This window comes from Sphaerodactylus townsendi, linkage group LG12 (assembly GCF_021028975.2).
Source record: "Sphaerodactylus townsendi isolate TG3544 linkage group LG12, MPM_Stown_v2.3, whole genome shotgun sequence".
In the NCBI taxonomy this organism is placed as follows: domain Eukaryota; kingdom Metazoa; phylum Chordata; class Lepidosauria; order Squamata; family Sphaerodactylidae; genus Sphaerodactylus; species Sphaerodactylus townsendi.
The window spans coordinates 39,774,549-39,799,729 of NC_059436.1; the positions used below are offsets into that span (position 1 = coordinate 39,774,549).

The following is a 25,181-nucleotide window of genomic DNA, read 5'->3' on the forward strand; positions in this document are numbered from 1 at the left end:
AAAGAATCGGGATGATCTGGTGCACAGAAGATACTCGCAAGAGTCTGAAATTAGGTGTTCTACCAGATCAGAGAATCTTCGTAAACCTCTCCACTGATTCACTTACAAACTATCATGCCCGGAATGTAAGACAATTTTCAGTGCATGGGAATTCCATGGTGATGGTCCCAAAATACTGTATTGTGCATGGGAATAACAGCAAGGCCCTTCTTAAAATTTCAGATCATGTGGTCTGCGAAGAGGAATGCAAATACGCCATGCTGGCTCTGAATTGCGTCTGCCCTGCGACTTCGACTCTCATCACCCTCCTAGTTCATACCTCCAGAGGACAGTAAGTAAAGTAAGGGGAAGGCAGAATAAAGGCAAAGAAAGAAGCAACGCACTGCAAAGAGTGAAGGAAAGCATGGGTTTTAACTGCGCTGGAACTGGTTTTAATAGATGTTCTCTGCCCTGCAAAAAAGAATGTGTTCAAGTTACTGCATTCACACTTAAGAGCCTGTCTCTTCATCTGTGGTTAATTTGTTTTTGTGTTTTAATGGCCAGTCCATGAGCAATGGTTCCACTGTTCATATGGAAAATGGTTTTGAATAGCACTGAAATCTCCCATTTGAAAATATATCATTTTGAATGATAAATACAAGTCCCTTTCCGGTTTGCTGGGCTCATATTAAAAATAAAAATAAAAATGCAGATGCAAAGAGGCCATGTCATTTCCCAGCGTGACAGCTGGGATTGAAAGAGGTATTTTGTGGAGCCTGGGTCATCATTCTGAAACTCACCAGCTTCAGCAAAAGCCGTCAACCTTAATCACAGCGGCAGGCGTTTGCAGTTTGGCCCCTTGATTCATACGCTTCCATCTGATCTCTCCAGTCAAGCATGGCAAGCATCCATAAAGCACATTGAGGAAGCATTTCCATTGCTTGTCATGAATGATGACCCTGTGGGTTATTTTCCATTTGGAATTTGTGGCTCGCTGGGCTTTGAATAACGAGGAGCTGAAGCAAATTACCGAGATAGCCAAGCGGAGGTTGGTGCCCAACTTACGTAACTCAGTGCTCTTTGCTTAGCTTTTGGCAGCTAATCTCCGAAAGCCACCTTCCTCTCAATATCAGCAGTTGGAGCCTCAACTGGAAAAGTCCAGTGCCTATTAGCACAGGTCACAACTCACACACATGTACACACAAACACACACACTCACACACACAACAGTCTTTGGTTCCCCTGGCTTGGCTGCAAATGTTTATTCTGAATGCACTGGTGTAAGGTCTTGGACCTTTAGCCAATAAACAGACTCTGGATTCTTGATCAGTAGCGTTTGTTGAAGGCAGCGAAGCCCCCAGCTTGGGAGAGCCAGTTCTGTCAGACCTGACTTTTCCAAACCCCTTTATCCCCAGTGATAAGAGACAGAGGAAAGGCCCATTACATATAGCAAGCTGGTTACATATATCTTGCAACCAGTGGCATAACTGCCATGAGGTGGGGGTGGGGATGCTGTGCCCTGGGCGCATGTCATTGGGGTCATGTGGGGACAGAAAATCGCCCCACACCTCTCCCCCTTCCCCCGCCAGGCCTGGCAGAATCCCGGAGCACACCGGAGTTCAGCCAGCTGCAAAGAGCAGCCAGCTGAACTAAGGTAAGTGGGAGGGGGGACAGGGCCCTGCGGGTAGCCTGGAGTTCAGCAAAGAGCAGCCATCTGAACTAAAGTAAAGGGGGGGTGCCATTTTGCCCCAGGCACCATTCTTCCCCCCCCCACCTACGCCACTGCTTGCAACAATTGCATCAAAGTACCTCTCTGTCACCCAGATACTATATCTAGCAACAAAAACAATAAGTTACGAATGTCCCTCAATCACCAGGTGCAGTTCCTGGCAGCTGGTAAGTTATAGAATGTAATGATTGGTGTTAGCCAGCTGGAATGTTAAGGAGCAGGCAGAGGTGGGATCCAGCAGGTTCTCGCAGGTTCCCGAGAGTAGGTTACTAATTATTTGTGTGTGCCAAGAGGGGGTTACTAATTGGTGATTTTGCCACGTGCTTAGTTACGCCCCTCCTTTCAGCAGTAGCGCGCAGAACTTGAAGCAGTCTAGCAGGAGGTGCACCGGCGTGCGTGGCAGCCTGTGCCTGCGTGCATTCGTTTCCCGCCCGAGGACCGGCACAGCGGCTGCGTCCTTGCCACAGCCTCGCCCAGGAATGCCCCGCCCCGGGAATGCCCAGCCCCGCCCCCGTCATGCCCCGCCCAGCCCCATTGGAGCTATGCCACAGTTTTAATCCCACCACCATGGGAACCTCTTACTAAAATTTTTGGATCCCACCACTGGGAGCAGGCCCAGCTTTCTGAAGATCCAATCATTGTATTTTTGCACATAACAATAAAAGCAACAGATCCATCCAGTCCACTAACATTTTCCCCCCGATCCAGGCAAGCCTACTTTGAAAGGCCTTGCTCAGCTGGGGTGATCTGAGGATAAGATCCTGCCGGGGGAGGAAGAAAGGTGGCCTTGGAAGAGTCATGGCTCAGAGCCAAAGAGACATCCTTTGCGTGCAGAAAGTCCAAAATCCACTCCCTGGCAGCTCCAGTGAAAGAGAATCAGAGGCAGATTTGGGGAAGCTCTTTCTCTGACGTCTTAGAGAGCCACAGCCATCGGAGAGGAGTTCGTGCTGGGGTAGATGGATCAGTGCTCATTACTCAGTATAAAGAAGCTTTGTTCAAATATATGTGTGTTCAGAAGTACACTGAGGAGCTCTGGATTCTGACTGGGAAGCCTAGCAGGTGTTTATCATCTATTTCCAGAGAGGGGCAAGAATCTCCAGAGCAGTGGCAAAGAATGTATGGGCGTTGCTCGGGCAATGAGGTATACCACATCCGGATGGGCGACAGCAAGTTTTTCATGGAGTACGATGGGAAAAGCTTCACCTACGCATCTTTCCACGCGCACAAAAAGTGAGAGGAAAATGGCATTGGGATTAAGAACCAGGGTGGAGGTGTGGGGCGAAGCTCTCGCAGACCGCGCAAGTTCTGTGAATGAATTTGAAAGTGCTCTGTCCGAGTGGATTTGCAGGTGACGCGGGAGCACCCAAAGAGAAAGAATGAGGGTGTTTTGGAAGTCGACGAAGTTTAGCGGTTGCCATATCAAACTAGGATCTGGGAGAACTAGGCTCAAATCCACTGGCAGCCATGAATCCTCTTGAGACACGTTCTCTCAGCCTGAACTACTCCATAAGTCTGATGCATGGATAAGATGGAGGAATCATGTCCTCTGCAAAATGTGACAGAGCATCTTGGCCGGGGTGGAGGGGGAGGGGGATAAGATAGTAAGAGACATGTGTATTCTTATAAAAACTATCAATAAAACAATAAAAAGGAAATCAAAAGAAACCAAAGAAACCAAGAGCAAGATTTGAGTCTAGATTCCCAGTTACATGCTTCCTTCATCAGTAACCTCAAATGTCATCATTCATCAGTTACCTCAGAGGAAATAACTGCTTTGGAGGGTGGACTCTATGGAATTATACTCTGCAGAGGCCCCGCCCCTCTCCAGGCTCCACCCCCAAATCTCCAGGAATGTTCTGAATTTCTCCTTGAACTAGGTTGCCAGGCTCCAGGTAGTGGCTGGAGATCTCCTGGGATTACAAGTGATCTCCAAGTGACAAAAATCAGTTCACTTGGAGAAAATGGCCACTTTGGAAGGTGGACTCCATGGTCTTATACCCCACTGAAGCTCCACCCCATCCCTAAACCCCGCCCTCCCCAGGCTCCACCCTCAAAACCTTTAGGTATTTTCCCAACTTGGAGCTGGCAACTCTCACTAGAACGCAAATGTGTGGTGGGTTTGAATTTGAGCTTGGAAAGGGATTTAGTTTGTGTGCTGCCATAGTGCTTTGGGCAAAAGACGAAACCATAGAGAAAGGAGCCAAACAAAGAAAGAAGAAAGACAGACCAAACTGAGATATCTTCGTATTCTCAGTATCTTAGATTCTTTTCTCACAATCTGTACTTAATTTCCCTCATCCCCAACCACGAGATTTTTTAAAACAGATATCCACACGGTGGTTGAATGTTAGGTTCCATTAAGGGCCTTTGGGTGCTTCTTTCAGATATGGCGTCTGCTTGATAGGTGCGAGAAGAGAGGATAACAGAAGCATCCTCCTCAACCCTGGGCCGCGGCACATCATGTCAGCATCCGACACGTGCTTCTACATCAACATCACAAAAGAGGAGAACTCGGCCTTCATATTCAAACAAGAGGAGAAGCAGAAGAAGAAAGGATTTTCTGGGAGGGGTATCTATGATGGTCCTTCAAGGCTACCAGTCCACAGCATCATCGCCAGTATGGGTGAGTCGCCCCAACCACTGTGCTTTCTTTCCTAGTGGTGCACTCTAAAGCAGCCTTGTACTTTTAGACCAATGACACAACCCTATAACCAGTCAGACCATTGATCCATCTAAGTCAGTACTGTCTATTCTGGCAGTCTCTGAGACAACACAAGTCCCATTTTTGCCTGAGATACTTTAACTGTCTGGGCTTGATCCAGAGACCCTCTGCATGGTGCTGTGCTAAAGAATTGTGGTCTCTTCCAATATTATGAACTTGCATCACCCTGAATCAACCTAGTCCATCTAGCTCAGTATTGCCTTTGGTCTGTCTGAGGTTTCCGTCCCTTGGAAAATGTCTGTCTGAGGTTTCCGTCCCTTGGAAAAGAAATTTTCCAAAAACTGTTATCTCAGATACTTTAAAAGTCGGGGGTGGGCAACCTATGGTGCTCCAGATGTTCATGGACTACAATTCCCATCAGCCCCAAAATCCACGCTAATACTTCCACGTTTCCAGCTGATATGCTGCTCAAGTTATTTTGAGTGTCAGTTGTTCTATAATTACCAGAAGTTCTGTGCACTTGGTGGTAGAAAGTGCCGTGAAGTTGCAGCGAAGTGCAGTGGTTAAAAATTGTGAACTCTAATCTGGAGGACTGGGTTTGATTCCCTTCCACATGAGCAGCAGACTCTTATTTGATAAACTGGGTTTTTTTCCCCCACTCCTACATGTAAAGCCTGCTGAGTGATCTTGGGCTAATCACAGTTCTTTCCGAAGCTCTCTCAGCCCCACCTGCTGAACGTGTCCATTGTGAGGAGAGGAAGGGAAGGACTTTGTACACCATTTTGAGACTCCTTAAGGTTGAGAAAAATGAGGTAAAAATCCAAACTCTTCTTCTTCTTATGGAGATCCTGTAAGTTTTAAGACAAGAGGGAAACAGAGGTGGTTTGCGATTGCCTGCCTCTTCATAGGTGCTCTTGGCTTTCTTGGTGTTCTCCCATCCAAGAACTGACCAGAATCGACCCTGCTTAGCTTCTAAGATTATTATTATTAATTCGATTTTATAGGTTGCCTCATCCCCAAAGGGCTCTAGGCGGCTCACAACAATCCCCAAAACAACCACATAATAAATCAATTAATCCAATAGGATACATAAACCATCTAAAAACAATAATACATTCAATTAAAATTCAATGCAGCAAAAAACGTTGGCACAACAGTACAATGCATGATTGAATTGGAGGCACCCAATCTAAAAGGCTGGGAGGGGCTGGCAGCACCAAAAGATGGAAGCAGCAGGCCAGAGATGGTAAATGTGGCAGGCGTTACGAGATCTGGCTAGCCTGGGAAATTAATCTTTTCTCTTTTTTTACAATAAAGAAAACTAAGTTTACCTCACATCGGACATCAGTGGAGGAGATAGTTTTGCCTCGGATTTCTTGTCATTTTTACCTCAACTCTGTGGAGGAGGGGTTGTGAAGCACCGGGCCACACGTTAATCCTAACATTTCATTTTATAATGAAATGCGTTTCTGTGTAGCACAGAGTCTTGTAACATTTGTATATTCCTACCGACATGAGAGCTACAAGCTTGGACAAAGAAGTAAAAAAGTGGTATTTTCATTCTAGCGAGCACAAGTGGGAGCAAAGTGTATTTCCCATCTGAAGACAGAGCTGGAAACTAAAAATGCAGTAAACAGCGTCCCCATTTTCTCTCTGCCAGTCTTATCTTGCTCTGGTTTATTGCCTGCCTAGCAAAACGCGAATGTATTTGCCAAATGCAATTTGCTCGTTGCTTTCTAGTGGGGATCTTTGCTCAAAAGATGAAAGGCACATAGGATGATTGTTCTCTAAGAAAATGAGCATGCACTTAGCTAGTAGTCAAGGAAGGGGAGAAGTGGAAGAAAAGAGGCTTAGGGAAATCACCACCTGCAAAACTAATTCAGTACATACTTACAATTTTTTAAAAAAAAATCAAAAGCAAGCAGCACCAATTCCAGAGCCATCGGCGAGGCTGGAGGGGGGTGTCTCCCAGTGGGTCATGAGATGGGGTGTGCCATATTTGGCCCTGGGGTAAGATTGGAGGTCCCCCAATATGTTGCTGAAACTAGGTGGATTTGGATCTGGTCATTTTCCAGATAGGAGACCTTGGAGTTCTAGCTTTGGAAATTGCCTGGAGTTCCATAGCAGAAGGAAGGCAGAATATAAATGCCATACATAAAAAGGTTTGCACATTTGTTCATGAGCAAAGAAATATTTGTCCCTGTTTGCAGGCCACAGGCTGATTAGGCATTTTTGGTGGTGATCCACACCTCCTTCTATTCCCTTCACAATACCACTGCCAGTGGAGTGGCCTGAGACTACCTAGTGGGCTTCGTGGCAGATCGAAGAAAAAGCAAATTAATCCTAGTCTGACTTGCTCCTAGTCCATTATGCAACACTGGCTCTCTTTATTGGCTTCCTCACCTGTGAGGAAATTAGGCTGAGATCACAGGACAGAATTCATACTGGTTTTACTACCTTGAGTTAAGACCTTTTGTTTTATGAGAATGAAGACCCCCCCACCTCACTCCTCCCCTACCTCACTGGGATGTTGTGAAGATAAAATAGAGGACAGAATGACATAAACTGCTGGGTCACCACAGAGAAGAAAAGCAGGGTGTAAACATCTAAGTTAGGGGTGTCCAACTCTGGCACCCCAGATGTTCATCACCCCAGATGTTCATTTTGTCTTAAATGGAAAGCATTCTTTATTCAGCCAAGAGAACATATATGGGTAATCAGTCATTGGCCATGCTGGCAGGGACTGATGGGAATTGTAGTCCATGAACATCTGAGGCGCCTAGTCTAAGTGAATATCCCGGAAATATGTGTCATCAAAGTGCACAGGAGAATGTTGGAAGCCAATTATTTCCAGCTCTTGCTGAAACAACCTTTTCAGACAATGCCAAGGCCACGAGACGTCGCACAGAGAGATCCGTGGGTGAGGCGCAACGGGCCTATTTTTTGCCATCCCTGAATCATTTTCCCTGCATAACGGCAGCTCCTTTCAGCCCACAGCTCAGGCTCCATGAAGATCTTCCTCCCCACTCTCTTCCGCAAAGCCGCGTCAAGTATTATTCTTCCTATTTTCCTGCCTCTGCCTCCTCGTGGTTGCCAATTAACATCCAGTGCCGGTTTTCAGTTGCAACTATGATTGATGACAGAGGCAAGACAGTTACCCAGATGACTGGGCGTGATGGAGCTAATAACGTCGCTTTGTATCCAGCCTCCATCTTGGTTATTACCCATCTATGTTCTCTTGGCTGAATAAAGAATGCTTTCCATTTAAGACAAAAAAAAAGATCCTTGAAAAGGCAGGCAGGGTGGGGGTGGGGATAGAGAAACTCAAGGAGTTTTCCCTGCTTGAGATTTTTGTGTTGTTGAATATGTTAGAAATGTTTCTTTCCCCGCCAACCCCCCCGCAACAAGCCTCAAATGAATGCTCCTAAATGATTCATGAATTTGGACAAGGTTTTCCAAAGAAATGGGAGGGGGAGGTAATTTATTTTTTTATATTAGCAAATGGATACCCTGGTTTTCATATTAAATGCACAAAGCAGCTTACAACAGAGCACAGAAAGTATGATTAGATTAAAGCAATTTAAAAATCTATAGAATCGCAAAACAGAATCAGATTGGAAAACAAAAACCCAGACGGAACAACTACAGCAACCAATATTATGAAAGGCCTTTCTGGAATAAGAAGAAATGTACCTTCTGACGGGAACTCAGGCTAGAGAGTTTCCTGTGGTTTTACCACTAATTTAACATCTGCCAAAGCAGTAAGGGCTGCTTGTGCCAATCCTGCCGTAGGGCACTGTGTGAAATCTCTAGACCCAAGGGGTGTTGTTCATTTTATTTTATTTTATTTCATTGATTTATTTTGCATCTTTGGGATTTGAAAATTGTTCAGGTTGCATTTGTTTAAAACTGGGGTTGTGCAAAATTAGCTGGTAGACCCGACTTTTGTGCTAGGATTCAATCTGAACGTGCCATAAAAGCAGCCCAAAGCTTAGACTCGGTACAGGAAAACCACCTTAGGAGTAAAATTTAGACATTTTCTAAGGAAGCCCCTCTGATGAGGGAACTTTCTGAAATTCTCCTCCTCTAATTTTTTCTCTGTACTTTGGGATTCTGAATCTTGTTTCCTGTTCAGAACTGTGGCTTATGTGCCAAAGTACTTGGGTGAATCAAATCTTTTCTTCCAAAGTTCAGTTGATATATTAGGAATCTTCTGCTGTTCCATTTTAATTTCCACATTTTGTACCAAACCCTACATATGTGCAGTCTTTGATTGCTTTCAGCTTCACAAGTGTGTCTTTTCCCGTTTCATTTTATTAGCAATATTCAAATATGCACCAATACGACACAGCCCTAGATGCAATTAGATTGAAAGTGGATTATGTATTCATATTTTGCGATGCACAGTGAACATGTGCATCAGTAACATAGAAAGGGGAAAGAGAAAAATGAAGGAATTCAACAAATCACACAAGCTCCAGAATAAAAACCCCACCTGCAATACAGTACTATCAACCACACCTTTGCATAGCAGGTTCCACCCAAACACTTACTGATTGGTTCCCCACCTGGGGACATGACAATTTATACCCCACTAAAACATTCTCACTGGACACAGTGTGTAACAGACTTCCCTCTGTGATACACCTCTGAAGAGGCCAGCCACAGATGCAGGCGAAACGTTAGGAACAAGATCCACCAGACCACGGCCATACAGCCCGGAAAGCCCACCACAACCACTCCAGAATTAAGACTATAAATTCTCCAGGTTAAACTGGAATCGAGGAGGAAACAGGAAATGTTTGGTTGCTGTGGATTGCCTGAATCCTTGCAAAAGGGCTGTGCCCACTGACTTGAAGGATCTGTAGTCTCTCCCCGCCCCACCCTCCAAAAAACACAATTTATGGTTGAATGAGCAAGTATTTGATGCCTGCTGCTCTTCTTCTGTTCCAGGCACGGTGGCCATGGACCTGCAGAACACAGAATGTCGGCCTGCCAACAACAGCAAGCTCACCCTGCCAGCAGAGAATGGCTCAGGGAAAAGGAGGCCGAGCATCGCCCCGGTCCTGGAGGTGGCCGACAGTTCTTCCCTCTTACCTTGTGATATGCTCAGCGACCAATCAGAGGACGAGATGACTCAGTCAGATGATGAAGGCCTGACAGTTATAGAGTTAGTGAGCCATTGCTTAATCTCTTTCGGGCTTAGAGTCACAGGGACAGCAGGTGAAGTCATGAAGCGGCTCCCATGCTGTGATGTGTCAGGATGCACTTGGTGGAATGACGTGGTTTGGTTTTCTCTTTGCCTTTTTTTAAAAAAAAGTTCCATGCATGTAGAAAACTAGGGTGTGAAGGTTCTACCCTAGCTATCTGTCTTGCTTGCTAGTTTTTAACATGCAGGGGACTTTTTTTGCCTTTGAGAGAGAAACATTCAGTCACACTGCATCCTAACTGTACAGTACTGTGAAGCAATATAGGTGAACACTTTACCAGCCCTTAAGCTGTTTTTGTGAACTAGGCATCAGTGCATGGGGGTTTGTTTTTAGACTCCTGCTGGATTCCAGTGTGATTCTTGCAAGCATATCCTGTCAGAGCCACTCTCATGAAGCTCTGAAACTAGACCCTGATATTTCAGCAGGAGTCCAAATACGTATCAAGATACTCAAACAAATCCTTTTGTGGAGACAAAAACCAGGAATCTTTCTAGGTCAGGGGTAGGAAACCTGCGGCTCTCCAGATGTTCAGGAACTACAATTCCCATCAGCCTCCGTCAGCATGGCCAATTGGCCATGCTGGTAGGAAACTTGATGGTAGAATATCAGTCCCTGAATTTGTATCTGGAAGAAGCCACTGGAGTTTCTATTCTAAATAAAGGGTAAAAATAGCACCAAGTCCTTACTGATCCTTGGGGCGACGTTTGCTAGGAAGACTTTGTTTATAGGGTGCCTTCCTCAGTCTTCTGCATTGTACCCCCAAAAGCTGGGTATTCATTTTATCAACGATGGAAGGACGGAAGTTTGAGTCAATCTTGAACCAGCTACCTGAAACAGACATCCATCAGGATAAAACTTTCAAGTCAGGGCACCAACAACTGGTCAGAGGGGGAATTGCAGGCTCTCCAGGCCAGCCGAGAGAAATCTGTGAGCAGAAGTCATCTAGCTGAGCAATCGAGAGGTGGAAGGCCCTCCGCCATGACAGTGATTAAGCGAACAGCTTTTGAGACTTCGAGTGCCCAGAATTGCCATACCCCAAACCCACGCCTTATTTATGCAGCATGAGGAATTGCCAAGCCAACAGATTTAACCCTGAAATGCTGAGGAGGGTTTTTGAGTTTCTAAGAAAAAAAAAGACAGGTTTGGCTCCACAGCTTCCCTCCAGCGACTCGAGGCAGCAGGGGGCCAAGCCTGCTCCTAGCCTGCAGCAGAGTCCCAGTGCACCGCTCCTGTGCCCTCCTCTCTAACATCCTCACTGCCTCCCTCCTGCCCCATTCAGGGCAAGCAAGCCCACCCAGGAGACACAAGGCACCCAGGGCCCACGCCAGCCAAGTCCTCCCTGCTCTCCGCGGTGCGTGCACCTTGTGCTCCGTGGCCCAGGCCAGCCTAGATGTGTGTGGGGGGAGGGGGGAAGGGGGTTGGTTGGTGGTTTTCCACGCCCATATGACAAACTCTGTGTGCGTATGCCCACAGAGAGGGCTCCGAGTGCCACCTCTGGCACCCATGCCATAGGTTTGCCATTACTGGCCTATGAGGTAGGTTAGACTGAGAGAGTGTCTGGTTGATGAAATGAGCTCCATTAGGGCTCTGAACATCAGTCTCCAACACTAACCACTATAACACACTGCCGGTCTTCTACAGTGGCACTGTCTACCTCAAGTTTTGCATCTTTGCTGAATTGCTGCAGAATGAAAACATAAGCCAATTTTTCTTCAAGATATGCTTGGGCTGTCCTAGAGTCATGAAAGGCAGAACCAAATGGTCGGCAATCCAAAAGGCTCATGTTGGTTTGTTAGAAACAATGTTAACGATGAAAATGCGAGGCTAGTAGGGAGTGAACCAAATGCGTGGTGTTTTTTGTTCGTTTTTGTTGTGTGGTTGCTTTTTTAATTGATATGTAAATTGGGTTTAATGGTTCGGGGTTACTTTGCAGTAAGAGGCTAAAGATAAGGGAAATAAAGACTGAAGAGAGGAGAAATAGTAATGATAGCAAAGAGTCTATTAACAGACCATCAGCCCAATCGCCATCTTGGAATCCACCTCTGGGATTCTTCCGATGCCTATCATATACATTTTCTATCTATTTTGACCTATATTTTTTGTAACTTCTGCAATTTTATGATTTTAATTTTTTGTACTTTGCTGGTCAATGACCGTAAATAAAACTGACTGGATCGGGTTTAATGGTTTTATGAATTATATACAGGTTTGGTGTTTTGGACTTGTATTGTGATATATTGGCTGAAATTTAATAAAGATTCATTATACTCAGTGGGGGGGGGGGGGTGCTCATTTTGGATACAGAGATTTCACCCAGCAAAACACAGTGTAGCGCCACAATCGAAAGGAACTTGATTTAAGCATCTCTCATACCGTAGCTTTGTAAATAACATTGCCCGAGAATAATTTACTAAGGTCTCTTTTATCACCTGCTTCTATTATCAACATTGTTCCTTGATATGGCTTATCATTCAATCTATCTGTACCAGCAGATCTCATCTGAGATCAAGTGTTTTCTAGTCCCTAAAGAACATTACAGCATCCTTAACAGCGAAATGCAAAGACTGCATTTTGCAACCAAAGAACTATTCAACTTTGAAGTCCTGCTAATAAGGTTGGCTATATGGCCTGTAATGGGTTATGGTGTGTAAAAAGCCATCAACTCCCTGCTCCGCGTATGGGGAGGCCCCGCAAGACTCCAGCTTGCTGTTTTGCGCAAGCTTGGCCCTGCGTTTTTATTACAATTTCTTGCACTAAAAAAAACTATTTGCATAAATTAACTTCCCATTAACAATTTTCTGCTTTATTCCAGCTGTATCGTAGGGCCTCATTCTTTTAATTTGCTGCGGATGAAATCCCCGCAGAGCCGCTTTGAGAAGTATTTTTATTTTGGGTGGCACCATAGTGCCATCATGTGGTCATGATTGGAAATGCTGAAATGTTTTGAGAAATTCCTCAGTGAGGCTTGAACTAGGTGTGGGTCTGACCCATGAATATAACCTATGAGTCTGATCCATGGGGACTGCTGCCATTTTGAAGTGGTTTTTAAAGGCTGAAAACACAACAGGCATCTAGTCCTTTGGAGATAGGGCGGGTTATAAATCCTAAATAAATAAATTAATCAAATAGTCTGACCATAAGTCCGAAACGAAATCCTGATTTGTTGTCTTTGTTTGTTGTCCAGGTATGTGAAAGGGTACCCTCCCAACTCACCCTACATCGGAAGTTCTCCCACATTATGCCATCTTCTACCTGTCAAAGCTCCTTTTTGCTGCTTGCGCTTGGATAAGGTGAGAGACGAGATGTCTACCTGTGCCCTTTTTTGACTCTCTCCCCCATCGCAATTGCATAAATGAGAAAAAAAACCAATGTAAGGAAATGGGGGGGGAGGCACATGAGTTATGATTTGTACAATTAGATTTAAAACATTTTAAAAGTTCTATAACTTTTGGGACCCAAAGCACATGAGAGCCAGCATAGTGTAGTGGTTAAGAGCAGGTGGATTCTAATCTGGAGAACCAGGTTGGATTCCCCACTCCTCCACCTGAGTGACGGAGGCTTATCTGGGAACCAGATGTGTTTCCACACTCCTACATTCCCGCTGGGTGACTTTGGGCTAGTCACAGTTCTTCGGAACTCCCTCTGCCCCACCTATCTCACAAGGTGTCTGTTGTGGGGAGAGGAAGGGAAAGGAGCTTGTAAGCCACCTTGAGTCTCCTTACAGGAGAGAAAGGTGGGGTATAAATCCAAACTACTACTACTACTACTCTTCTCCTCCTCTTCTATCATTCTTGTTTACCCTCACAACAACCCTGTGAGGTAAGTTAGGCTGAGAGCATGGGACTGCGAACTTCCACTGCACAAGTGGGGATTTGAACCTAGATTTCGCACACACAGTTTGTTCTGGATTAAATATTTGTGGTCGTCATGGTTTCTGCTTGTTGTTTTCACATACTAACTCTAGAATGCAGTTCAACGCCTAGTCTGTCGCCCATTCGAGGCGTCGCCTCACATTTTTCCTGACTCGCTCAATGCTTCTGCAACTTTTTCAGATACAATTTCTGCCCTTATGTGCAAAACGTCACGCTACCGAGCAGGTTTTAAGAATCACGTCCCCGTGGTGATGTGATTTCTCCCAGCCAATTGGGAGGAGCAAGGAATTTGCCAGTTGTGCACTCAGATTTTACTGATCCGTTTCCATCTCCCTCGCCTCCCGCCTCTCCTCACGCTTGGTCAGGCATTGCATTGTCTCACTGCAGCGAGGTCTCGAGAAAACAAGATCTCTGCGCAACGGTGCCATGAGACTGTGAGATAACACTTAATCGGTAGCTCATTGGCTGTGTTACGGAGATCAAATAGATGGGCCGAACTGCTCAGCCACCAACTCAGACAAAGTTCTTGGTAGGGGTGTGTCATGTCGGAACGACGAGACAAGGGATCTGATTTCAGTATGGGAGGAGGAAGTACAGTGCTCCCTAAAGTCCAGCTACAGAAACTTAGATGTTTTTGAGAAGGTGGCGGTGGAGATGCGCCTCAGGGGGCACAAGAGAACTGCCCTTGAGTGTAGGACAAAAGGAAAAACTTTAAAACGTGACTTCAAAAGAGTTAATCAGCCCAACAAGACTTCTGGTAATGGTCCTCGGACCATGCCTTACTTTGAAGAGCTGGAGCAGATATTGGGGGGGGGAAAGAAGCATTAACCCGCCGCACCAGCTCAGAGCAACAGAATGTGTAGTGGGTGCTTCTGCCGACGCTGTGTCGAGGGACAGCGCCTCGGCACACTCAACGTGAGACATCTCAAGGTAACATCAGCCAATGGGAAGATTGGCGTGTCGTCATCTCGTGGCCACATCACAGCGTGACAACGTGATGACAGGGCCAAACGTCACAAACGACATGCCCAGGAACAGCCAATCAGCCAATCAGAACTCTCATTTGCATTGCATTCCACGGCAATGCAAACTATCGCGGTTTCTGGATTCAGATGCAGTTCCAGAACAACCAGCCGAAGTACGAATAATGTCGAGCGACGAACTGGCAACAAAAAGGTTGGGATGTCGATGCGCATTGCAGTAATTCCAGAACAAACCTTGTGTGCGAAAAGGGCCCGAGTCTGATGCTTTACACCATGCTTGTTCTCCCGGATCCTAGCCAAACAACCCAACTGCTCCACCACAGTGGTTTGGTGTCCTTTAGAGGGGTGCCTGTCAGTCTCTGAGTCAGAGTCCACATGGGTGTTGTAGAACTACAAGCCTTTATAAGGATGCTGTTTTCCATCCTACCCACCCCCACCCCTAGTACCTGGTATTTGAAGAATTAGTTCTTATTGCATAGACGTCGTAATCAAGGATATCATGACTTCCAATCTGTCTTCGCATACATGGTGTGTGCTCAAAGGATCCTTTTTACCATGGGTCACTTCAGAAAGGCCTCCCCATTTGCAAAAGCTCTCTTTTGTCTTCTCTCTCTCTCTCTCTCTCTCACACACACACACACACACACACACCCCACATACAGTCTGGCTGTCCCTGTCAATGAACCTTTCTTCAGCTCATGTGCTTGAAGCGCATTATTCTTTCCACAGCTTCAGATGGAAATCAGAGATGCTCTCTCACCTCATGTGTCCTGTATTACCCCTTCCATTCCCAGCCTGCTGAGGGGGACCTCAGACGGCATCCTTGCTGGGGATCCCCAAAATTCCTGGCCCTGGACACACACACATTCCCCTCCAAATGCAGTAACAGGATGGTCCTGTTTCCCAGCCCTTATTCCAGAAAGAAGCTGGGAGGTTGTTTTTTTTCTTTGTACTGCTTTGCCTTCTCTTATTCATATTGCATTGGCTGGGTAGAAATTGTGGTGGCGGGGAGGAAGAAGATGGAACAACAGGAGGAGATTTGAGTGAGATGATGGATTCTTCGCCTGCTCTGTTTCTGACTGTGGTCTTTGATCAGCTGCCAAGTCCAGATGTTTGCATGTGCCAGATAAAGCCTGCCTGTCATCCAAACACTTTGAACATATTACACAGCTGTAAGCCAACTAGAGTATGGAATGCAGCCTATGGAAAGCAGTGAGTGTGGGAGAGAGGCTTTCACCACCTGCCTTCTCGAGAAGATGTCAGCAGTCTAGCCTGCAAGTTGCAGGGCACATGATACATTGAGGGGACCCCTGGGATGCTGACAGGCTGGTCTCCACACATCCACTTCAAAAGTAGCCAGCCTTTCCCCTGTTTCTCGTGGGAAAATATGTCATAAGTGTACATGGGAAAGGCTCGTGCAGATGTCTGCGATGAGGATCAACAGATTTCCCCTGTTCCCATTCCCATATCACCGTCGAATGCGTCTATGCTGTGTTCTGCTCCTCCTTAATTGCAGCTCAGTTCAGTGAATTTTTGAATTCATTCAAAAAAATTTGAATTCATTCAAAAATTGGATAATGCATAGTGTGACGCTGTGTTTTAATTCACGTATTTTGCCTTGTTCCTCTCTCCAGCGTGGTGTAGGGGTGAGAGCCAGCGTTGTGTCGTGGTTAAGAGCAGGTGGATTCTAATCTGGAGAATTGGTTTTGATTCCCCGTTCCTCCATCTGAGTGGCAGAGGCTTATCTGGTGAACCAGATGTGTTTCTGCACTCCTACATTCCTGCTGGGTGACCTTGGGCTAGTCACTGTCCTTTAGAATTCTTTCAGCCCCACCTACCTCACAAGGTGTCTGTTTTGGGGAGAGGAAGGGAAAGGTGGGATATAAATCCTCCTCCTCCTCCTCCTCCTCCTCCTCCTCCTCCTCCTCCTCCTCCTCCTCCTCCTTCTTCTTCTTCTTCTTCTTCTTCTTCTTCTTCTTCTTCTTCTTCTTCTTCTTCTTCTTCTTCTTCTTCTTCTTCTTCTTCTTCTTCTTCTTCTTCTTCTTCTTCTTCTTCTTCTTCTTCTTCTTCTTCTTCTTCTTCTTCTGTGTTATTACAGTGATAAAGGCCTCCCCCAAAGCAGTTTTGATGTGTTGATGTATACTTTTACATTAAGAATATTTTTGTGGATTGTTCCAGTGATACACCATGTGTTCTGTGCATTGTTGGAATACCATACATAGGGAATATTGATACAGCTATAGAAACCATCTCATCAGGTTTGGTTTTCAGCAACATTGTACCCAGCCAAAATGTCACCTGCTTTTTGAAGGTTTGGTGATCTGCAAATATATTTAAATATAAATGTTGATTAATCAGCGAAAAGGCAAGTGTATAATTTCCCTGGATTCTTTAATTAGCTGATGGCCAGACTTCTGATCCACTTGCTTACATAAATGGTAAACTCGTAACTATGATTAACCGCTTGAAACGAAACACAGATGAAAATAAATCATAAAATAAACAAATGTGAAATCTTTTCCATTTTTCTTTCTAGGGCTGCAAGCACAACAGTTACGAAGATGCGAAGGCCTATGGCTTTAAGAACAAGTTGATAATTGTTTCTGCTGAGACTGCTGGAAATGGGCTCTATAACTTCATCGTCCCTCTCCGTGCATATTATCGGTCGCGGAAAGAGTTAAACCCCATTGTCTTGTTGCTGGACAACAAGTAAGCACTTCTCCGACTGGGCTTTCCCTGTGGACTTTTCTCTCATATGACGGAGAGCCCCGATGTTCAGAGCAAAATTTAATCCACTTTTTGAGTCTCTCCCTGGCCTTTGAGGTTCCTTCCAATTTATCCCCCAGCCTAAGGAGCTTGCGGTGCACAGCACCTTGTGACAGAAATATGTGGCTGTTTGAAAAATAAGCAACAGTTATGCAAAGGCAAGCCACATGCTAGGAATTATTGGGTGTGTGTATAGTGGTGACAAATTGCAGCTGACTTGTGAACACCGTAGCAAGAAGCTTTCAAAGCAAGCAAGAATCAGAGGTGATTTCCATTTCCTTCCTCCACAGAATCTTCCTTGGAGGTCTCCCTTCCATATGCTGACTCTACTTAGTTTCCAAGATCTGATGAGATCAGGCTATGCCATGCCCCCTTTCTCCTGCTAGGGATTATTAGGAGCACATTATAGTGTTGGGCTGCAGTACAGATATCACTGAGGTTCCCCCCCTAGACTTCACTGAGATTGGGATGCTGTGTGGTTTCCGGGCTGTATGGCCGTGTTCTAGCAGCATTCTCTCCTGACGTTTCACCTGCATCTGTGGCTGGCATCTTCAGAGGATGCAGGCGAAACATCAGGAGAGAATGCTGCTAGAACATGGCCATACAGCCTGGAAACCACACAGCACCCCAGTGATTCCGGCCGTGAAAGCCACTTCACTGAGATTCTCCAAGAATTTCCCAGGCTAAAGTTGGCAATCCTAGTTTTCTGCAAGGGCCAGCAGCAGCTCCTGAGAATCTTCCTGACCCTTTCCGCACAAACCAAACAAAATGTTTTGAGGCAGGAAATGAAATGTTTGTTCCATGGAGTTCTGCATGGTCTAGCCACATGGTCTAGCCACAAAAAATTAATTTCCTTCCTTGAAAACGTTTTAGGAGCATGCTGTTCCCTAGCAATTCTTTTTTGAAAACATTTTAAAACATTTTCACTTTCTGTGCGATCTCTTTAGAAGTTTACCATGCCTCTCTGCAGTTCTCAGACTTCCTTATTGGTGCCATTTTCTTATTTTGGTGGGTCATGTCTACGTAGCTATATAGACATGACCCCTAGAGAATCGCAGCACGAGGCTTTGAGGCTTCATAGCAACATGTATAAGAAGTTTTTAAAAATGGAATGACCACAAAATGGTGACCAGGAAGCATTTTCAAGGGGGTGAGTGCAGGCAAACGAGGGGGTTTGAAAACGTTTTCAGGGCCTTGTGCGGAATGGGTCTCTGTGTCAATTCCAAATGAATATATAGGTGCAGTTCTGCAAATGGGACAAGATCAGTTTCCCCACCAGTCATGTTATTGGTGAGAATCTGGGTATAACTAGTGGCCAAGTGCTGATGTTATTTCTTATTAGTTATGCTGGTAGTATGCCACCTCCATGCCACCCCCAATAATATTAGCACAATCAGCTGGTGAACTGATCTTCATTTATATCAAAATAAGGCCACAAGCCATGTTTTTAAAATGTAGCCCTATGAAATATTTTGCTTTTCCTATCTCCTTTTGTAGGCCTGATCATCACTTTCTGGAAGCCATCTGCTGTTTCCCCATGGTGTACTATATGGAAGGCAGCATTGATAAGTAAGCATTTATGGGGAATCTAGATTTCTGCACTCTTGTGACATCATAAGGGCTGGATAAAATGGCCGCTTTGGGAGGTGTACTCTATGGCATTGTACCCCATTGAAGTCTCCTCCCCAAACTTCACCCCCCTCAGGCTTCACCCCCAAAATCCCCAGGCATTTCTCACCCATTGGCAACCCTACTTGGCCTCTATTCACTCTGTTGGCCCTCCAGAGTAACCGGTTGGCCACGATGACCTGCTGGTCTGATTCAGCAGGACTCTTCTTATGTTCTTAAGACCCTGGTGCAAATTCTAAATGGCTCGGTCAGGCTCTGGCCTACACTTTGAGCAGAATGAGGTAATGAAACACTGAGTGGCAGAATTTATGCCTGAAAGACAGCAAGAGAGGAATTGTATTTTGAACACTCTGCAAATGGAAAAGCAACACTGCAGGCAAAGTCTGACTTTTTCTCTGAGGTCTTAATTTTCTTTTTGCAGGAAGACCACCTGCCCCCCACCTACTCCCCCCCCCAAATTTTGTGCTATACTTGGTGGATTCCACATGAGCCCCTACAGTGGCTTCCCACCGGCATATATGATGCCAGTGGAGCCCCGGGGCCATCGCACGCTGAGGTGTGAGCGGCCCCAGATCGGCCGCGGTTCATGGGGGCACCTCCATTTTCTTTCCCCACACGTGGTCTGCTGGATCTTGTTCCTAACGTTTCACCTGCATCTGTAACTGGCCAGTGTGTAACAGACTTCCCTCTGTGATACACCTCTGAAGATGCCAGCCAAAGATGCAGGCGAAACGTTAGGAACAAGATCCACCAGACCATGGCAACACAGCCCGGAAAACCCACCACAACCACCTTCACAATTGTTTGCAAGTGGATTTTGCTATTCCGCACAGTAAAATCCAGCTGCAAAGTGCATTGAAAGTGGATTGAAAGTGCATTATTCTGCATGTGCAGGAGTGCCCCTAAATTAAGCTACCAACCCTCCAGCCCTCCCAAAGGCTGAGTTTGCATTTTTGATAAGTCCCCAATCCCCCGGGACACACAATGACCTCCTAATAGGCTTCTGTCTTTCTAGCCTCGACAGTTTGCTGCAGTGTGGAATCATTTATGCAGACAACTTGGTGGTGGTCGACAAGGAGAGCACCATGAGCGCTGAGGAGGATTACATGGCCGACGCCAAGACTATCGTCAATGTCCAAACCATGTTCCGGTAAAGTGTTGGGGGGGGGGCACTGTATTTGTTTTACGTAACCGTTTGCAGGATACCTAAAAGACTATCCAAATTTATTCTGGTGTGACCTTCGCTGAGTCACAGCTCACTTCTTTTTAAAAACTATTTATAGTCAGCTGGTTGTGGTGGGTTTTCCGAGCTGTGTGGCCGTGGTCTGGTAGATCTTGTTCCTAATGTTTCACCTGCATCTGTGACTGGCATCTTCAGAGGTGTATCACAGAGAAAAGTCTGTTACACACTGTGTCTAGTGAGAAGGGAAAGTTTAGTGAAGTATATATTGTCCATGTCCCAAGGTGGACAGTATATACCCCACAGGGTGGACACTATATACCAATGGACAGTATATACCCCACTAAACTTTCCCTTCTCACTAGACACAGTGTGTAACAGACTTTTCTCTGTGATACACCTCTGAAGATGCCAGCCACAAATGCAGGCGAAACGTTAGGAACAAAATCCACCAGACCATGGCCACACAGCCCGGAAAACCCACAACAACCAGTTGAATCTGGCCGTGAAAGCTTTTAACAATACATATTTATAGTCACCTGTGCAAGCATTGAGTCATTACTGATCCATGGGATGATGTCACATCATGACGTTTACCAGGCAGACTATATATATGGGGTGGTTGGCCATTGCTTTCCCCGAGTCATCTACACTCTACTCCCAGCAAGCTGGGTACTCATTTTACTGACCTTGGAAGGATGGAAGGCTGAGTCAACTTTGGACTGGCAACCTGAACCCAACTGGTTTTAGGTTAAATTTGAACTCTGCCTCTCAAACACATGCAGTCATTGCGCAAGCAGGGGAGCAGGGGGTGGCAGATCTATGAACGCATGCGCTGGGAATTCTGGAAGGAGGACAGGTGAAACCACAAGAGGGAGGCAAGAAAATGGCAGCGAAAAAAAAAAGGACAAGTTTTATGTATTGTCGAAGGCTTTCACGGCCGGAATCACTTGGGTGCTGTGTGGTTTCCGGGCTGTATGGCCGTGTTCTAGCAGCATTCTCTCCTGACGTTTCACCTGCATCTGTGGCTGGCATCTTCAGAGGAATTTTTTTTTCACCTGCATCTGTGGCTGGCATCTTCCGAGGACCTGATGTTGGGAAAGCAAGTGGAGTATATATACCTGTTTGAGTGTCCAGGGTGGGTGAAGAAGCATTGTCTGTGAGTAACAAAGAAGACAGCCAGGTCAATAGGTGAGGGCATCTGAATAGAAGTATAAGTAACAATGAAGTCTATAGCATGGGAGTAACAATGGAGATAGCAAGGTCAATAGGTGGGAGCATCTGAATAGAAGTATCCTGGCCTTTGTTCCTCTGAAGATGCCAGCCACAGATGCAGGCGAAACGTCAGGAGAGAATGCTGCTAGAACACGGCCATACAGCCTGGAAACCACACAGCACCCAAGGACAAGTTTTGTTTTTAAAAATAATAGATCAGTGTTTCCCACAGACGATGTTTCATTGAGCTGTTCTTAATCATTGATTCTACTGGAAAAACTCCAGTTGAGAGCTAGGTATATCTTTTTAAAATTTAAATTAGTGAATCATTAAGATCAATCTAAGGCAGCATTTTGCTTCCCACAGTGGCCAACCAGATGGCTCTAGGACGCCTCCAGGAAGAGTGGGAAAGAAACAACTTTTCATGCACTGCTTGTGTGCCTTTTGGGAGCATATGATTTTCCACTAGAGGAAACAGGATGCTGGACTAGATGGACAACTAATCTAATTCATAATCTCATGTTCTTCAAAAGGTTACAAACATCCTTCTTGTGCTCTTCAAAACATTACTAATAACTTCTCTGCTTTTCCCCTGTTCTAGGCTTTTCCCAAGCCTGAGCATCATTACAGAGCTGACCCATCCATCCAACATGAGGTTCATGCAATTCCGAGCAAAGGACAGCTATTCGTTGGCGCTTTCCAGACTAGAAAAGGTAACAAAGGAACCTGCTGCTCTGGTTTGATCGAGAAAGGTATTGTGTGCTGGGATACTTCTCTGTTTCCCCTAAATGCCAAATGTTAAAGAAACTATCAACGATGCAATTTTCCCAGTTACAGAGTTTGGCTGCTCTTTAATTGTTGTACTGTAATTCTCATCACACTCGGTCTGCCTCACTCTCTTGAGAGTTCATGGTGAAATCTCTAAGTGGTATTGAGCATGTTGTAGAGGATTACCACAGAAACTGCAAAAAACACATAATTGTCTCTTCTTCCAGGGGGTCATGCTGCAAGATCTCATTAAAACACCCTGTTGTTACCACTTGCAAAACAAAAACAAAAACCAATGCTTTAATTTTTGAAAAGACAGGACAGGGAACGTTTGATGTTCCAAGGCAATATACCTTTGGGGCTTTCCCCACTGACAGAGTTGAACTGGTTTCTACCTGGGTTCGCCTCAGTGAATCCCCACTGCCACCGAGCTCAACATTGTTTTGTCTCAGGTCCCCCCCCCCCTCAGAACTGCAACATCCTTGTCGCAGTTATGAACTACACTTTTCTGCCGGAATAAGGTTGATACCGCTTCGAAGTGAGGAAGCATCGAAATGACACCTCATCCGTTCAACCAATCACGAGCCGCTTTTGTGGCATGCGCAGAACGGGAGAGTTGTGGCGGGCAGAAAGCGCATGTAACTGTGAAACTGTAAAACTGTAAAAAAAAAAAGAACGCTCCCGTTTCCCGCACGTAACACTGCCGCCACAAATCCACGCATCGAGGGAGCCAAACAGGCACCAAGATGAAAGTCCTGCATCCCACTTTAGATTCCCCGGTTCCAGGGGGCCAACTCAGTTGCTGTGGGGACAGCCTGGAATCGCCCTCCACTGAAGGGAACCGAGTCGACCTTAGCTTTAGTGGGGAAAGCCTCTTTGTGCGTCAGATACTGGGGAACAAACCAGAAACAGTGTTGCCTTGATGTCTTGAAAGAATATCGCCTTGAGGTTTTGCTTGGGAACTTCTCAGAGACATCTAGATGTCTATTGTTGACTAACCTGTACCAGATTAGATGGACTTTGGTCTGATCCAACAAAACATCTCAGCTGTTCTTACCTATGCATTCTCTCCTCTTCGGCACCTCCCACAGAAAGAGCGAGAGAACGGTTCCAACTTGGCCTTCATGTTCCGGCTTCCGTTTGCGGCTGGGAGAGTTTTCAGCATCAGCATGTTGGACACACTGCTATATCAGGTCAGAATGAAAGACAGCATGGGTGTCCTCACCATACCTCCAAGCCGGAGCTCAGACATTTTTTAGGAACTAGCTACTTCCTTTGGGCATGGGTATTCAGTTTTGTACTTTTGTGCAAGTTCTGTTTTGTAGTCACATAAATTGCTCCTCCTGTAATACCGTGTTTCCCGAATATTTTGCTCCCAAAGATGCGCTATGTCTTATTTTCAGGGGATGTCTTCTATTTCTGTATTCTGTTCGTCAGGCATGCTTCCAAACAAAAACTTTGCTACGTCTTACTTTTGGGGAATGCCTTATATTTTGCACTTCAGCAAAACCTCTACTATGTCTTATTTTCTGGGGATGTCTTATATTCGGGGAAACAGGGTAGCTCATGCAGCCCATTGTCAAATTGTTCCCTCTAACCTTCTTGGTTTTCCCTTCTCATTTTAACTGCCTAAGCTATCAGGTATAGGAAATGCTGCTGTAGCACATGGACACCTTCTGTCCCTGTTTTAAGCAGGTCTCCTCCCCTTTGATTTCATAACACTTTTTCATTTGAACTTTACATGAAAGGGGAACACCTCTGAGAGATCGTATCTTCAAATTCAGTGCAGTTTGGTTCTTTCCCCCTGCAATGTTGATTTACAAACAGTGCCAGACACTCTTGCAGGTGGCAGAATAGATCACACCATGTCAGGCTTCAGGGGGTAGAGTCCAGTTTTGAATGTTCTTTAACATTTTTTTAAAATTCCTTGAAAGAAGAAGAGTTGGATTTATATCCCCCCTTTCTCTCCTGTAAGAAGACTCAAAGGGGCTTACAAACTCCTTTCCCCCCCGCCAAAAAAAAAAGAAAGTACTGTAGCTGTGCTGGTTTTCTATTTGCAAGGAGTTGTTTTTTTAAAAAAAACTTTGTATTTAATCATAGAATCATCAATTAATGCAAACAACACAACAATAGGTTGTTGTGGGTTTTCCGGGCTGTGTGGCCATGGTCTGGTAAGGGTAACCTTACATCTCGTTTAACCTCTGTGATACACCTCTGAAGATGCCAGCCACAGATGCAGGCAAAACATTAGGAACAAGATCTACCAGACCACGGCCACATCCCAGAAAACCCACAACAACCAGTTGAATCCAGCCGTGAAAGCCTTTGACAAGACGTTGAACACAACAATAGATTCATAAAACTGAAACTAATTGCATCAAGAAAATCATGCATGCTAACATAGGGGAATGTGCTTAAGAGTGATTCTCCATATTCTGTCTGATGTAGTGAGAGGCTGACCCACCTTGTCCTCCTGTATGTGAGCCTGAGTTTGGGTTGTGGTACAAGCAGTTCAAAAGAGACTGCGGTCAAGTGACTTTACAACCATGAGAAGAGCACTGTTCAGATCGCAGTTCCTTCTCTTCAGTGTGCAAAATATAAGGAGAAACCCTCCTCTAGAGGAATGAGGGGAGAATGAAGGTTTCCATTGGGTTTTATCACTATCTATCAAGTCTGGTGGAGGGAGAGCTCATAGCTGACTTATCTGGGGCTGAATGTCCTGCTATTGATACCAGCTAAGCACCAACAGTTGACAGGTCCTTCTTCCTTGCAGTCATTCGTCAAAGACTACATGATCACCATCACCAGATTGTTACTGGGCCTTGACACCACCCCAGGTTCCGGCTACCTCTGTGCTGTAAGTCTTGAGCTTTCCTCACAACGAGCAGCAAAGTGTCAGATTTGTTGGTTCACCTCTCTTGGCATGCCACAGTGGGTGGGCTTTCTCCCTCCAAGTCACTTTCAGAGTAGGCGTGGAAAGGCTATGGGTCAAGGAAGTGGTTTGCATCTCAGGGGATGGAAGCAACCTCCACCTGAGGCCCCAGAGAGCAGCGCCCCTCAGTGGTCTTGTTCCAGTGGGTCTTGCGTACAGCATAAGGAGGATGATAATGCTGGTTTTGGCAGCAGAGGTTGGCTGGCTTTCTGAGCGGGGTCCCACTCCTTGCTGCTCCCTTCTCCCCATGAGCACA

General features: G+C 45.6%; 1 protein-coding gene across 5 annotated transcripts in view; it reads left to right on the plus strand.

Annotated features, from left to right (window-relative positions):
• KCNT1 (potassium sodium-activated channel subfamily T member 1) overlaps window positions 1-25,181 on the plus strand; it is a 174,494-nt gene that overhangs the window by 131,464 nt on the left and 17,849 nt on the right. For all 5 annotated transcript variants that reach the window (XM_048512780.1, XM_048512782.1, XM_048512781.1 and 2 more), the window contains 11 exons: window positions 223-331; window positions 2,789-2,938; window positions 4,093-4,331; window positions 9,324-9,540; window positions 12,765-12,870; window positions 16,972-17,144; window positions 18,699-18,770; window positions 19,846-19,980; window positions 21,827-21,938; window positions 23,085-23,186; window positions 24,767-24,850. In XM_048512780.1, coding sequence (XP_048368737.1) covers window positions 223-331; window positions 2,789-2,938; window positions 4,093-4,331; window positions 9,324-9,540; window positions 12,765-12,870; window positions 16,972-17,144; window positions 18,699-18,770; window positions 19,846-19,980; window positions 21,827-21,938; window positions 23,085-23,186; window positions 24,767-24,850 — 1,499 coding nt within the window. The remainder of the gene's footprint in view (window positions 1-222; window positions 332-2,788; window positions 2,939-4,092; window positions 4,332-9,323; window positions 9,541-12,764; window positions 12,871-16,971; window positions 17,145-18,698; window positions 18,771-19,845; window positions 19,981-21,826; window positions 21,939-23,084; window positions 23,187-24,766; window positions 24,851-25,181) is intronic.